Here is a 14708-nt window from a genome sequence, read left to right as displayed (position 1 = left end):
GAATACTCTCCGATTCTAAAATCTATTTACGTTTTTGGTGCACACAGTTTAAGTTGGTTTACTTTAACAAAGAAATGCCATTGATTGAGAGCAAGACAGTAAGTAGTTTTCTGCTACTGGTTATGATTGGACAGTATTTTTACTCATACATTATATAGAATAGTTTTATTTTATTTTGCTTGCAAGTATGTTAAACAACTGTGGCAATTGTTATTGATAATATAAATTCCTAAAGTAGATTTTTCAGTATTGTAGTTATGTCATATGTGATGTTCGTTGTGATATTAATTTGTTCATCAAAGATATATATTGTTGATGAATAAACATATGTATTTAAAACTGTTTTATTTCTACTGCATAAATTTGCAGCTCGTAAGTATAATTTTACCGAGATAAACAGAGTAGACATCGTCTGAGTGGGTATCTCAGTCTTACCTATTTTAGTCGCCAGCTTGCTTTGTAAGCTGTGTTAAGAGACGAGATAAGGTAGTGAACTTATACTACAGAATACGAAACACGACATTTCAGTCGTCCGGAATGGTAGTGTATCTTTGGTAACACTAATGGCATATAATCATGAGATGTACGTAATGTTGATCATGTATATAAGTGATGGTTAGCAGTTTAAGTTTTCGACAGGTGGGCCATCAGCTTTTTACTATTCCAATGTATGAAATATATCAAGATCGAAAGGTTTCTTTTTAAAATTGTAGGAAGTTCACTCTCTCTCTATATTTAACCTCACTGTCAATATCTACATATCTTCTATTCAAAAATACATATTAAGTACCTACATTAACAAAATAAAACATAGTCTACTTATTTTTGAACTTCCACATTTAGTCTGAATACGTAATCAAAAACTCATACTCGTATAATAATAATACACGACAATACAAATGTTTAAACCATGCAAGAAATCAAACCCGCAACCATCGGAAGTAAGCTGTGCAAAACTGCTAAACTTCAGAGGCCGCCTAAAGAGCTATGTCAAAGTACTAAATAAAATCTTCAAAAGTTATAAATGTCAGAATTATTGATTGATTTAATGGCAGATACAGAAAAAAGCCATCTCATTATAGATGCTAATATAGAATATAGTAAAATCCACAAAAACATTTTTTCTATATTCTATATTTTTATAATTAAATTTTTACATACTCTACAAAATACATTAATTATAGTACATTAAGTTTATTCCCATCCCTCACTGACCCGAAGATGTTTCAGGCGTTCATATAAAGTAACATCTTCTTTGAAATATCTATGGTTTTGTTCCAGTATTTTCTCTTTTCGCTGTTCTCGTTTCCCCAAAGCTTTAGCATGACCACTACTTTCGACCTGCAACAGAAGATAACTAATTTCAAGTAGGGTTATTGATGAAAAAAATTACTGATGCATGGCATCACTAACACAATATTTTTACTACTACAAACGTGTCATACTTTTGTTTATATTATCTTAAATTCTTTTATAATAATACATACTTCTGATAAATAAGGAAACCGGAGATAAAACATGTTTTGCTCTTCGACAGCAAAATCTTGCTTGATACGGTTTAAATGTTTTGTTTCAACCTTTTTTACTAAACGATCTTTTCCTCTAAAAAGATGTCCATTTGGTAGACGGTTACGTCTAAATAAGACTGTAGTTATTCTCATTTTAGAGAATTATTAAGAGAATAAAATAAATTCAATAGAAAATAGTTTTTGTCCCCAAAAAAATAATTAATGTAAAATATTAGAATAAGAAAAGATAGAAGTGACAGATAGGGTTTTCCAAAAAATATCGATATTATTTTTTTACATATGGATGAATCGACTAACCCAGTATCAAACGTATTTTATAAAAAGTATCTTATATCCAGCGTTATCACTTATGTCATCAGCGAAAAATTTAATCTTTTAATAATCATCCTACACACAGTGCAAAATTAAATATTGTTGGATTTATTGATGATAATCACTTTAATTCTTGACATCCATTTTTACACTTGCTAACAGTCTATATTCAATCCAATATTCTTAATTAATGTAACCTATATATATTTCTTATCCGATATATTGATATGTTTTTCATAAATATCGATATGTTTTTGAATCCCTAGGACGAAAAGTCAAATTTATTTTTGTTTAACTATGTTGTTTTAGAGAGGCTACGAGCATAGCTTATTCTTCTTTGTTTTGTGTGACACTTTATGATGGAGTGGAGAGACTCTTTTCGAATAGAGGATAGTAAATAACATATTTGTTGTGGTGAATTGGCTTTATGTGATTATTTGCAGTATTTTAATTTTTTTCTGATAATTTGATTTGTCTCTGCTCGATATTAAGTGTTATAAGATTGAGCATTTTTCCCCCATATGGAGAAATTTTCTGGAGATGGAGAAATTTGTGGGAACCAAATTATTCCATCATTCCATTCAATAAGTCCATGTAGGCCTAAAGATTAAGAACACTTTCCCTTACCCTAAAAGAACAAGAATATTGAAACAATAAGTGCCCTAAAAATATTGAATAATAGTTTTGAATTATAAAAAAAAAAATATCAACTGTAGTAGATCAAAGAGCTTGATAAAAAACTTATCAGATTACAAACCTATTTTATTCAAATTTTGTTAAAAGTTATTTCAAATCCAAGATTTGAAATAACTTTTAACAAAATTTGGTGGAATACCATACAGCCGTCTGGTAGCACTGGCAATGTTTGTCTATGGCAGTATGGCTGTCCAATATTGTCCATACAATTTCGGTGTACTTTAGTGGTGTTTATTTGAGAAAATATAACTTTCATGTAATAATATTGTATCTGTAGTAGTTAATTATTAATTAATAAAATATGGAGTCATTGGGCTGATAGTTTATAAATATTTAAAACAGTCCTCTTGAGGGTAAGTTGTTTGTCTGTTGTTAATTTATAAATAATTTAAAGATATTATATATTTCTGGCATCATATTTTCAGTGTATATAGTAAAATCAAAATTTTACACAATAAATCGTTTAGTACAGCTCAATTTAATTTCTTTCACTATTGTTTTCTGTCGTGAAGTGCCAAAGTAGGTACATTTCGGTACCCTTTCACTTTATTGTCTACATATTTTCGTGCTCTACTTATTTCCAACTTATTTTTTTGGTTCATTTCTTTAAGTTTCTTCAGCAATAGAAACTAAATAATCGTATTTATGTCAATATTAAATTATTAAATGGGCTTGGCTAAGCTGGTCATTAGTTTATATTGATAATTTATGCGACTCGCGGCTCGACCCGACTTCACTAGTAAGGAACATTACATCTTATGTAGGGTCTGAATACATCTCCAATAATATCCCGGCTAATTTTTTAATAGTTTAATTGCTTCTGGAGTTTACCCTCCATATACAATCACAAAAAAATATTCCCTTTAATATGCATAGCATGTACGCATTTATATATAAACAGTTAGAGAATTTTTGTATAGTATTTTGGCAATATTTTTTGATAATGTAAGAAGTATTTTAATGATATTTTGTTTACATTTTGTTCACATATAATTATAACATTTCACTACATGTTTATGTCATTAAATATTAAAAGTGTAAAGAACTTAAAAAAATCTGTTTCCTATACAATGTTTATGCTGCAGTTTTTCATTTATTACTGTTATAATACTTATGAACCTTGATAACAAATAGCCAACTGACATGCTAATATTAGACTAGATCATCCTCTTATAAGGAAAACCTATGATCATTACATATTTCAAGTCTATTTATATCTGCATTAAATTATTCTAATCAACTTTGAGTTTGAAATTGGATGGAATAACCAATTTCAAACTCAAAATTTGTAATGGATGGAATAAAAATTTAATATTTGTTTTATGTTAACCAATGACAATTTCATAATCATACTGCAAATATTGTCTCTCTGCCAAAACTTTAAATTCAGAATATATACAAGTTTTGAAGTGTGCAAAAATAAAATTAATATACAATTATAAATAAATAAGTTATTGCAATATTAAAAATACAAGTAATAAGATGTTTAATTTTCATACATATTTCATTATTAAACTACTTACATTTAGTCTGTTTTACTATATTACAACTTACAAAATTAGGATGTGAGTAGCAGACAAATTACTTACATTGCTAATATGGATTTATTACATGTTTTGCTTTTTTATGAGTAAGGGTCTGAGATACTTGCATTGTCTGTTTCCATCAATCTTATCAGTCTAATAAGTGATTATGATGTTATTTTTGTTTGATGAGTATAGCATTCCTCTATAATTTTGCTATCTAACACTAAAAGGATATTCAAAATTAGATTTGTTATAATGGAGATTTTCCAAATATCCAAACTCACAAACATTAGCTTCTTATAATGTTAGTATAAATGTAAAACTATACTATCCTCCTTACTTTCTCCGTCGAAAAATTAGAAATAATTAGTTTTGATAAAAACTGACACTTGACTCTGTGTAGCTTGATAAACTGGCACAGTTACAGAGAATTCATTAAAAACTTTTTACACACTGTTTTTACTATTTTACATTAGATTTCAACATAAACACATGTGTGTTTTTTTATTGTGTACAGTTATACAGAATAAAGAAATATGATTCTGGTCCACAGTTTTGAATTATTATATTACTTCACTTGTTGACCTAAGTAATTTCTTCTGCATCACACTTACCTGACATTTATTGTTGTATTATATTGTATAATATACATAATATCTATTTAATTATAGCATGTGTATTATTCTGATATATAAGCTATATAGCTGTAAAGTTTCATCAAAACTCTGTTCAGTGGTTTTTGTGTAAAAGAGTAATAAACATCCATCCAACTATACAAACTCACAGACTTTCGCGTTTATAATATTATTATATATTAAGATATATACTAGGCTACTTGCTAGTATATACCGTTAGAGCAAGAGACTTCCCAATTCAATCGTCACCCACAAAACACAACTCATTCTGCTTCCATTTCAAATTAACACTCTCGCACCTGTACTATAACTGTATAAATAAGTTTTATATATTCGCCGCCAAATCTACTGGTATCTCACGATTTCGTGTAGGTGTTATTATTAAACTACAGATAGTGTTCCACAGCTGTGTTATGGGATATACCCAGATTGTTACCGTAATATTAAAATATCAATATGTTAACATACTTACATTACTCCAGTTTTGTATTATCTTAACTGCAGACATATCCATTCCTTCCAGATAACAATTTGTTTTATGCAAGTAATCTAGCCTGGGTGTACCTGTATAACTTTATGACTTTCTTATATAGTAATGTATATATGTAGTATATAGATTACTGTGAAAAATGCTTTTCAGACTAAAATAATTTTACAAATCTCGTGTTTACATTCTTCATACCATAATCCGCTCTTTCTCACTCTCTCTCTCTCTCCCTTTCATTGTAATTCTAGTATAGATAGCAGTCCGTTCTGATTTTGTCCGGATTTAGTAATGTACGTACATTACTAAATTTTAATAATTGTAAATAATATTGTAATAATACGTGTAAAAAATGTGTACTGTAACAAAATGTCATTGTATAGTTTATAAAAACTAAGTCTAACTCTCATACTATTTGCTGCAGATTAATAGGAACATGATATCTCTTTTAGAGTGACTCCAGACAAAAAAAATTGTGACCATCAGTGGCGCGGCTGGACATAGCGGTAGAAGAAGATGGCACAAGTCGGAGCCAACATGGAGTACCAGGAATACAAGTGGGCATACTCAATCATGGATTCATCCAAGTAAGATATTATTATAGATACTATTTTATATATATAACGCATATCTATTTTTTTATGTCAATGGCATTAGGTTGACGATCCCTTGGAGACAGATGTTACCAAGTAGGCAACTTTGTTATTCTTAAAATTATTATCATTTATTATTTATTTATTCCAGAAATAAGACTTTTAGAATAATAAATAATAATTATTCTAAAAGTCTTATTTCTGGAAAGTCTGACACTGCTTTTTTTATTGAGGTATATTTTTAAATCTAGTATTATTTACATATTATAATCCCCCGGCCGTGTTACAGCAAAACTAACGATAAATATTTTCGATATTTGACTAGGCATCCTTAAAATTTGCCCATGTTTTATCAGAATCAGCGGATCAAATTATGTGGTACAACTTGACCCCGTTAATTCGCTGATCAATATGACCGTTTGACTATCAAACTGCCATATCAACATTTTTATGCATTCCTTTTTCCCTTGTTACTACACGGAAAGGATTTCTTTAAAAATCCCATGTTGAGAAATAAATGGTTACTGGACTCCACCGCACACCGGTAAAGCGAGGGGAATTGACTTATAAATAGTTATAAAGTATACAAACACGATAAATGTGTTTGTATAAAATTTTGATCGATTAACCGAATTAGATAAAGTTTTGTCGTGTGATAGTGAAATATAAATAGTACAAAATAATGAAGTTGCCTTACAAATATAGCAAAGGCGCATTCTCATGTAATTTTAATATTATTACCTCTGTAAATGTAGCACTAGGGTTCAATTCTTAAACGAGACTATTTAGGTAACTAACGAAAATGATTTCATATCAATTGCGGAATCGTTAATCATTAATAGTTGAGAAAACTTACGTTCCTTTTAGTCTAACTCGGGCAGTGAACCACTGTTAGGACGCGCTCTAAATTAATTATAATGAATACTTATAATGCCCGTATGGCCTGCCGCCACAATGGTGAGTTAACACGGCTAATTGAAGGGGTCTGAGGAGTAATATAACGTTACATTGGGGCAACGTGGTCTGGACATCGTACACTTAATTAGTCTCAGGTCAACAGGCACTTCACAACTTGACTGTGTCGATATTGATTAGGTTTTAACAACTCGTGTTTTTAGTGCGTTTATTTAGCTCAATTCAGAATTGTATTACATTGAAATATTACGCTGCTAAAATATTGGTTTGTATTTAGGCAATCAAGATAAATAAAATAAATCTGGACAATTAACACATCGTATCGTCCAAACACTAAACGTTAAGTAAATCTTACCACAACACATTAGGAAAATCGCCTCATATCATAAAATGCGTTTCTGAGTTCACACATAATGCAAAAAAAATAATAACAAAGATGCAATAGTTAAATATTTGTCAATTATTGTTTGGGTTCTATATCGTTACCCCAATAGCTTTACTATTGGGGGTATAATAGTGTCTCTCATATATCTTCTATATACCGACATCGTTTAGTTATATTTCTGTTATATATTCTATATACATGTAGTCCATTATATTCTCATATACATTTATGTTCTGTTATATAATGCAGTTACTTTGTTCAGGGTGTCGGCGTGCCTGATCTCCATGCTACTGATCGTGTATGGTAGTTTCCGTTCCTTGAACATGGAGCGAGAAGCACGGGAGAGGGCCGAGAGAGAACGGGAAGCCTCACTGCTGGGCGGTAAACCTACCCCTACCACGTCTACTAATAATAGTAAGTATCCAAGACGATATCAGATCGGATAGTCAGAAGGGAGATAGGGAGAGGCATTGTCAACCGAAGACTCAGTTAACAATATAAATTGACACAAAGTTTTTTTTGGTGTTGTCTAGATTTGAACTACGACCTCTTAGGCGTAATTCAGGGTAGTGAACTAGACCGCGACCGCTTTCAATCTCTATTGATGTTTCAGTCGGCGTATTTGGTATGTAAATAAACTTAAAACAAGTTCAAATTGATATGACGATAGTGTAACTTCTCGTTTCTTAATGAATGATTATTTATCTCCTAGTCGACTGTGACGACCAACGGTAATAATTGAAGCATAATTATGTAACGCTGTAGCAATACTTAATAAAACAATTCATCATTGCTTTTAATCTGTTTGAGATGAGAATTGTTAGTAAAACACACCAACTGTAGTATTGTCTTTAGGATTCATAACAGAAAAGTAAAATGGCGCGTATAAGTGATCAATCAATCTGTAAATCAAATGATCAAATCATTTACCCTCGGGATATTAACTAATTTGATGGAAAATGCGCATGCAAAAGATTTTCAATTGGAACAACTGTTTACATATTAACTTTATGTGTTTAATAAAACTAAAGCAAAACATTAAGTGCTCTTCGGTAACAAGGAAGTTTAATTTGATATATTTAATTATAAACTTTTATAGAAAACGGCAATTTTAATTATTGTTATTTTCCTTATGAAATATTGGCGTGTTAAATTAATTAATCAGCCCAACTGAAAATAAGTGGCAATGTTTAGCAATATCTGTAGTAATAATAATAACACTGGTCAAACCACACAGCGCCATCTAATCCCAAATTAAGCAGAGCGTGTAGTATATTATGGGTACTAGACAATCGATATAAATACTTAAATATTTTTTCTCGTAAATACATACATATATATATAATACTCATATAAAAAACTTAGACTAATCATACTCATGAATATAAACACTGTGCAAGTAATCGAACCGCGACCATAAGAAGTAATGCGGTGCTAAACCTATAAAACCGAGGCCATACGACGGAAGTCTACGTCGTGGTCAGTGACAACCGTCGTCTAGAGGGGGAAGGGCATTATTAATAATGTGGACTGATGATCCCATGTGTGATGCAGAGATAAGTTGTTGGCGGTGCAAATACTAATAATGATATTTTTTATAATGCATCATCATCATCAACTTTAGCCCTTCTCATCTAGTTATTACACGCAACCCTACGTATGTCGTCTGTTGTAACTGGCTAATCAGATATGTATTTTATATTCTAAATTTGTATTTGAATTTATAGTTCTTTTATATTACATTCTTGTTTTTGATACTTCAATTCCTTCATTCTAATTCCTAATTGTCAGTAGTCTATAGTAATATATTTTCTCCGTTTACCTAGTCTTTTTTCTTATTACTACAACATCGTCGTTACACCTACCTGCAGAGCGTCCTACATTACGTTTGCCAATTCGCAGTCTCCACTCTAGAACACGCCTGCTTATAATGCATACACATATATTTATATCCCTATAAATATTCATAAATACATATCTAATAATCACGTAATCAAATAGTGAGTACAGTCGACAGAGAAATTTATAGTTATAAATACTTGTTGCAGATGTACAAACTCTAAACACAATGCAGGCACTGTGTTTCCCCCTCGGATCGTCAGTGGCGCTACTGATCATGTTTTTCTTCTTCGATTCAATGCAGACCCTCGTCGTATTAAAATCTGATTTAATTTAAAAATAAAAAATGTTTACATGTGAATATTAAAATATTGGTACCCACTGCCAAATATGATATATACAAAATACTTTACAAACAAGGTTTTTATAATGTCGCTCAGATATATCGATATGCACAGCAAGTAAGTAATATTGCCCTAGAATGTTGTGTTATTAAAATCTATCGTTCGTGTATGTATTAAAATCTATAATTGCGATTTAATCTATGTAGGTTAAAATAAAAAATGTTTACATGTGAATATTAAATATTGGGTACAAATATACACTGCCAAATATGAGCGAAACTACTGGGTGATATACAAAAATATCAATATATGAATAAGAAATAATAGACACAATAGTTTGTTTTTAATGGACTGGCCAAAAAAGCTGTCGCTCACTTTATGTTCATCGTTAAATATCACATACATACATGTAATCCCACTCTCTCGTTGATAGAAGACTAAGATATCGTGCCTCTTATTCTGTAATTTAATTGCCTAATCGCATCTGCACCTTCCAACCAAAACGCAGCTAATAAAGCGAGCTGCTAGGCAGCTGAAATAGGTCTGAGGTACCCACATAGACAACTTTTTACATACTTTACAAACAAGGTTATAATGAGATATATCTGTCTATGTTGTTATTTTATTTTACTACAAGTAACATACAGGTTGTAATGATTTATAATCTTACTTATATTATAAACACGGAAGTTTGTGAGTGTGGATGAATGGGTGTTACTCTTTCTCGCAAAAACTATTGAATGTATTTTAATGAAACTTTACAATAATATAATTTATACATTAGAATAACACATAGGCTATAAATTTCTCGCGGCAGAATCCGCGGGCTCATGTAGTGATCATATAAATGAATTGGTTCGAATTCCGTAACAGTGGTCCTCAGTAACAGTGTTCAACATACCGAATCCACCGCTACATAGTACAGTTGCAGCGTATATCCCGTGTATTGTTTATGTGTTTAGGTTTTGCAAACTGAATAGAATATAACTGTTATGAAGTCACGGCTGTACAACGAATTGAGGTATAGGTATAACATTAAGTTTGAATGTAACACTCGTCCTATATAATTATGATATTATAAAAGCATTGTTTTTAAAAGATTCAGTTACAGCTCTACAAATGAAAAAATTAACTAATAAAAAAGGAACTCGGTTTTTTTTTCATATAATTATTGTATTTCACAATTAGTTTTTGTGTTTACAAACTAAAAACACAATATAGTGAAATTAGGATGTTAAACGAAGTTTTTATAAACAGAATATCAATATAAATGTTAGTAACCAGATTATATATGCTCCAAAGTACTATGCATAGAGTATAGTTGGACATATCTAATAAATAATATAAACACCGAGACTAGACGAGAAATCATACTCATGAATGCGAATGTTTGCACCGTGCGAGGAATCGAACCATCGGAAGTAAAGCTGTGTGTCAAACCACTAGGCTATCGATCACATAATGATAGAATAGATTAGAAAAACTAACTATTACATGGTCCATTGTAATATATATGGTATTGTATATAATTGTGCGTGGGTATACAGTAATAGCGTGCGCGGCGCTGGCGTTCCTGCTGACGCCGCTGTGCCAGTACGTGGCCGGCAGCGCGGGCGTGGGCTCGCGCGGCGCCGTCTGCGGACGGTACTCGGCGCCCGAGCTGGCGGCCGCGCTGCTCGCCGCCGCCATCGTCGCCGTCTGGGTGCTCACCGGCCACTGGCTGCTCATGGACGGTGAGTGTCATTATACAGTAGAAGCGCGCGCGACGCGCTTTTAATCGTTACATGAATAGGGATCTTCCGTCGATCACATCAGGCTCTATTAAACACGAGGGGCTGAGGTGGAGGTAGTTCGGAAAAAATCATGTAATATCACAACAATAAATTTTCTTTTGTTGAATGCGCGATTCTTTATCTCTAGTGGCATTTCTTCTGCGTTGGTTTGGTAGAATTTATTTATTGATTTATCTTCACTTGCACAGCATTTTTAACAGGTCCTAACTTAATACTTAAATTTGACGCGGTCACTATTTATAATATATCGGGAACTCAATAAAAATAATTGAAACGTAAGATGTTGTGATTTTTCCTAATTGTACGTACATATATAAAATATTTATGATGTTATTATCTATAATATGTAATGTATAATATACAAAAGTTACTTGAATGATTGTTACTTTTGTATGAAAAATAATAATTACCCAACAAATGAGGGCTTTGACATATTGCCCAGTTTGTTAAACTAGTTATATATAATTGCAGCTATGGGCATGGGTTTGTGCGTTACATTTATCGCACTGATCCGGCTGCCGTCTTTGAAGGTGTCCACACTGCTGCTCACGGGCCTCCTTCTCTACGACGTGTTCTGGGTCTTCTTCTCGTCCTATATTTTCACAACAAATGTCATGGTCAAAGTTGCCACCAGGACTGATAGTAAAAAAGTATTCTTACCATTATCATCATTGATGAAATTAATTAATTGATTTAGGTAGGTACTAAGTCCAATGACTTAAATACAAAGCTCTGATATATACAGTTCTATTATATTAGTATTCCACGACTCTATGTAATTGGAATAACCAACGGACACTTGCAAAGTCATATTATATTTATATATAATATGACTTTGCAATCTAATGTCGTATATATATACATACGACATTAGATTTGTTATTTAATTGTAATAATTAATACACTTGACAATTACATGGCCGCTGTCTGGTACCAAAATAAACAAAGCTTCGTAATTTAATACAAATTAGCTATACATTAAGTTATATAGATATACTTTTATCTTGAAAAAAATTATAGAAGACTGTTCATTCTATTTGTAACTTTAAGATAAAAAGCCAGTCAACAATTCTTATCAATCATCTTATTAATCAATATATCAATTATATTTATACTTAAATAAACTGAGTATTTTGTTAGGCGCGGTGGCACAGATTGACGTTATGTGCCCGTTTAATAAAAAATAAAGTAAATTTAATATTTATGTATTTATTGGCCTCTTAAGTGCAACATATCATGTTTGTTTTGTTTATTGATAGACCCGCAGAGAACCCTATGAACGTGGTGGCGCGGCGGCTGCAGCTGGGTGGCGCTATGCGAGATGCGCCCAAGCTGTCTTTACCCGCAAAACTGGTGTTCCCGTCCATGCACCATCAGGGACACTTCTCCATGCTTGGTATATAAATCTTTTTAACTGTTGAGTATCAAGTGGGGGGTTATCTTGTTTGCCATTTTAATTAACAGAAAAACGATGTTTATTTCATGTGTTCCATAACAGAATCGAGATTGCGCAATGGATACCCATTTCGATCGCAATTGTGCGTTTAGTTCGAGACATGTCTGTCTTAAATCATATAAATACTGTTTCCTCATGCATAATGGTGACAGATATGGCAAATTATTTTATCGTGGCAGTTCTACCATGAAACGAGCAGTAGAGCTTGTACCAGAAGAGTATGATAATAAATTTCCAGTTATGATGAGCTTTATCAAATTTTATATGGAGCCCACAACACTCTTAACCTTATTAGTGTAAACCTTGTTACTGTTTTATGAGATTAAACAAAAATCTTATCATATTTAAAACAAGAAAATAAGTTCTTCAAATGTTTGCTCCTGACATTTATGTAAATTTTTATGTGTTGAATTTACAAAGTAGTTTATTAAAAGCAAATTATTAACATTATAAAACATTATTTTTTCAGGTCTTGGTGATATTGTTATGCCTGGATTGCTATTATGTTTTGTCCTACGCTATGATGCTTACAAGAAAGCAACATTGGTATGCCAAATGGGTCAGGTGCCTGGTCCCAGGTCTATGGTAAGTTGATGATTTGTAAAAATAACTTTATATGTGCTAACATTAAAGCAGTGTTTCCAAACGTGGCGCCCACGCACCCCAGGGCCGCAATTTGATAGTTAAGGGGGACAATTCGAAAATGAGCTCTCTATTAAAATTATATGGAATATGAATTTCAAGTTTTCATTATATGTTTTGAAAGTTTAATTTCCCATTGATATTTTTTTAAAAGCTATTATTTCATTTTCTTAAAGTAAAATAATAGCTTTTAGAAAACTAAAAGGTGACATGGCACTAAAAAGGTTGAGAAACACTGCTTTTAAGTAACATGCGACCATCTACAAAAGGCAAATATTTTTTTATTCTCATCTATATATATTATATAGGCCTTAGAGTAATATTGAAATGGACACTAAGTGAGAATGTTTTGATACAGAGTTCCCGTCTGACATACTTTCATTGCTCGCTGCTCGGCTACTTCCTGGGGCTACTGACTGCGACGGTGTCTGCGGAGGTGTTCAAGGCAGCGCAGCCGGCTCTGCTCTATCTCGTGCCCTTCACGCTACTGCCGCTGCTCACCATGGCCTACGTGAAGGTACCTGGCTTCCTTAACGATTTAAACTGGACATAGTCATCTTTATACAAAGTCATATGCCTAAAGATATATTTATATTAGATAATAGTCTATAGTCTATAGTGAAATTTATAGCCAGTGCTTTATGTAATGTAAATGTAACTAGTTTGTTCATACCTTTCCATAACTAGATTACAGTTACACACAAAAAAATATGATATCTAAATCAGAAAGGTAAAGTGTTATAATAAAATAATTATTAGTACAAATTATATATGTATATATTTTAATAATAGTTTATCCATATTAATTAATTAAATATTAGCAATATTTGTGTCTGTATTAGTCGAAATAAATATATAACACTACAGTGTATTCCGCAGTATGAATTAGTATAATATCTATCCTATCTACACATTCAAGATCTATCTCATATTATATTTATATATCATATTTAATCAAAATGAAGTATACTTTTATTAGTATATTGTTATATGCTGGTTAAGAATTTCTATTTAATGTCGGTTATTGCAGTCGACCGGTTATAACGAACAAGCATGTACCAGTTGTTGAAAATAATAAAATATGTTATAGGGCGATTTAAGAAGAATGTGGAGTGAACCATTTATAACTCCACCGAATGGCAAGAGCAGCGCGGACTTCGACGTGTGACTGGCTACAGGCTCGCTCGTCATCTTCTCCGCTTGAGAGACTTCGCCCGCCGCCACGCTGCGCCTGCGTACACTCAGTTAGATGGTATACTCACTTACCGAGATCGATTATGGATTCTCTCTATGGTAGATTTTTACTTTTATATCTTCATATTGTGCTAAGGAATTCTCCGAATAAGTATCATTTCGAAATGTATAACAAAAATGAAATGGGAGCGCCGCAGAGTCAAATATATAATATTTGCCTCTATGTAAAGTATCGGTGGCGTGTGTTTTCGAAATTCCAACATTACAACATTCATAAAATTACTTTTGCAATATTACACAAATTTATATAAATGAGTATTCAGACTAACTGTAAGCATGCAGGCCAAATTGTGAATTGATGTTTT

The 14708-nt window shown here is 32.0% G+C and overlaps 2 protein-coding genes across 2 annotated transcripts; one reads left to right on the top strand and one right to left on the bottom strand.

Moving 5' to 3' along the window:
* Positions 1-1111: 1111 nt before the first annotated feature.
* LOC131848127 (large ribosomal subunit protein mL63) lies at positions 1112-1774 on the bottom strand. The gene is made up of 2 exons (XM_059197893.1): positions 1488-1774; positions 1112-1341 (listed from the first exon to the last, which is right to left on the bottom strand). The coding sequence occupies exons 1-2, from the start codon at positions 1659-1661 to the stop codon at positions 1195-1197; spliced, it is 321 nt and encodes a 106-aa protein (XP_059053876.1). The 5' UTR covers positions 1662-1774; the 3' UTR covers positions 1112-1194.
* Positions 1775-2699: 925 nt separating this feature from the next.
* On the top strand, positions 2700-14678 carry LOC131848110 (signal peptide peptidase-like 3). The gene is made up of 11 exons (XM_059197869.1): positions 2700-2890; positions 5635-5769; positions 7338-7489; positions 9124-9228; positions 9361-9375; positions 10806-10991; positions 11523-11685; positions 12311-12447; positions 12977-13092; positions 13508-13666; positions 14240-14678. Exons 2-11 carry the CDS (start codon positions 5699-5701, stop codon positions 14315-14317), a joined length of 1182 nt encoding a protein of 393 aa, XP_059053852.1. The 5' UTR covers positions 2700-2890; positions 5635-5698; the 3' UTR covers positions 14318-14678.
* The last annotated feature ends 30 nt before the right edge of the window (positions 14679-14708 follow it).

Source organism: Achroia grisella, unplaced genomic scaffold, assembly GCF_030625045.1.
Source record: "Achroia grisella isolate CSIRO2021 unplaced genomic scaffold, CSIRO_AGI_Agris_v1 utg109, whole genome shotgun sequence".
Taxonomy (NCBI): domain Eukaryota; kingdom Metazoa; phylum Arthropoda; class Insecta; order Lepidoptera; family Pyralidae; genus Achroia; species Achroia grisella.
The sequence above is the reverse complement of the archived record's forward strand: the minus strand, read 5'-3'. Positions and strand labels throughout refer to the sequence as shown.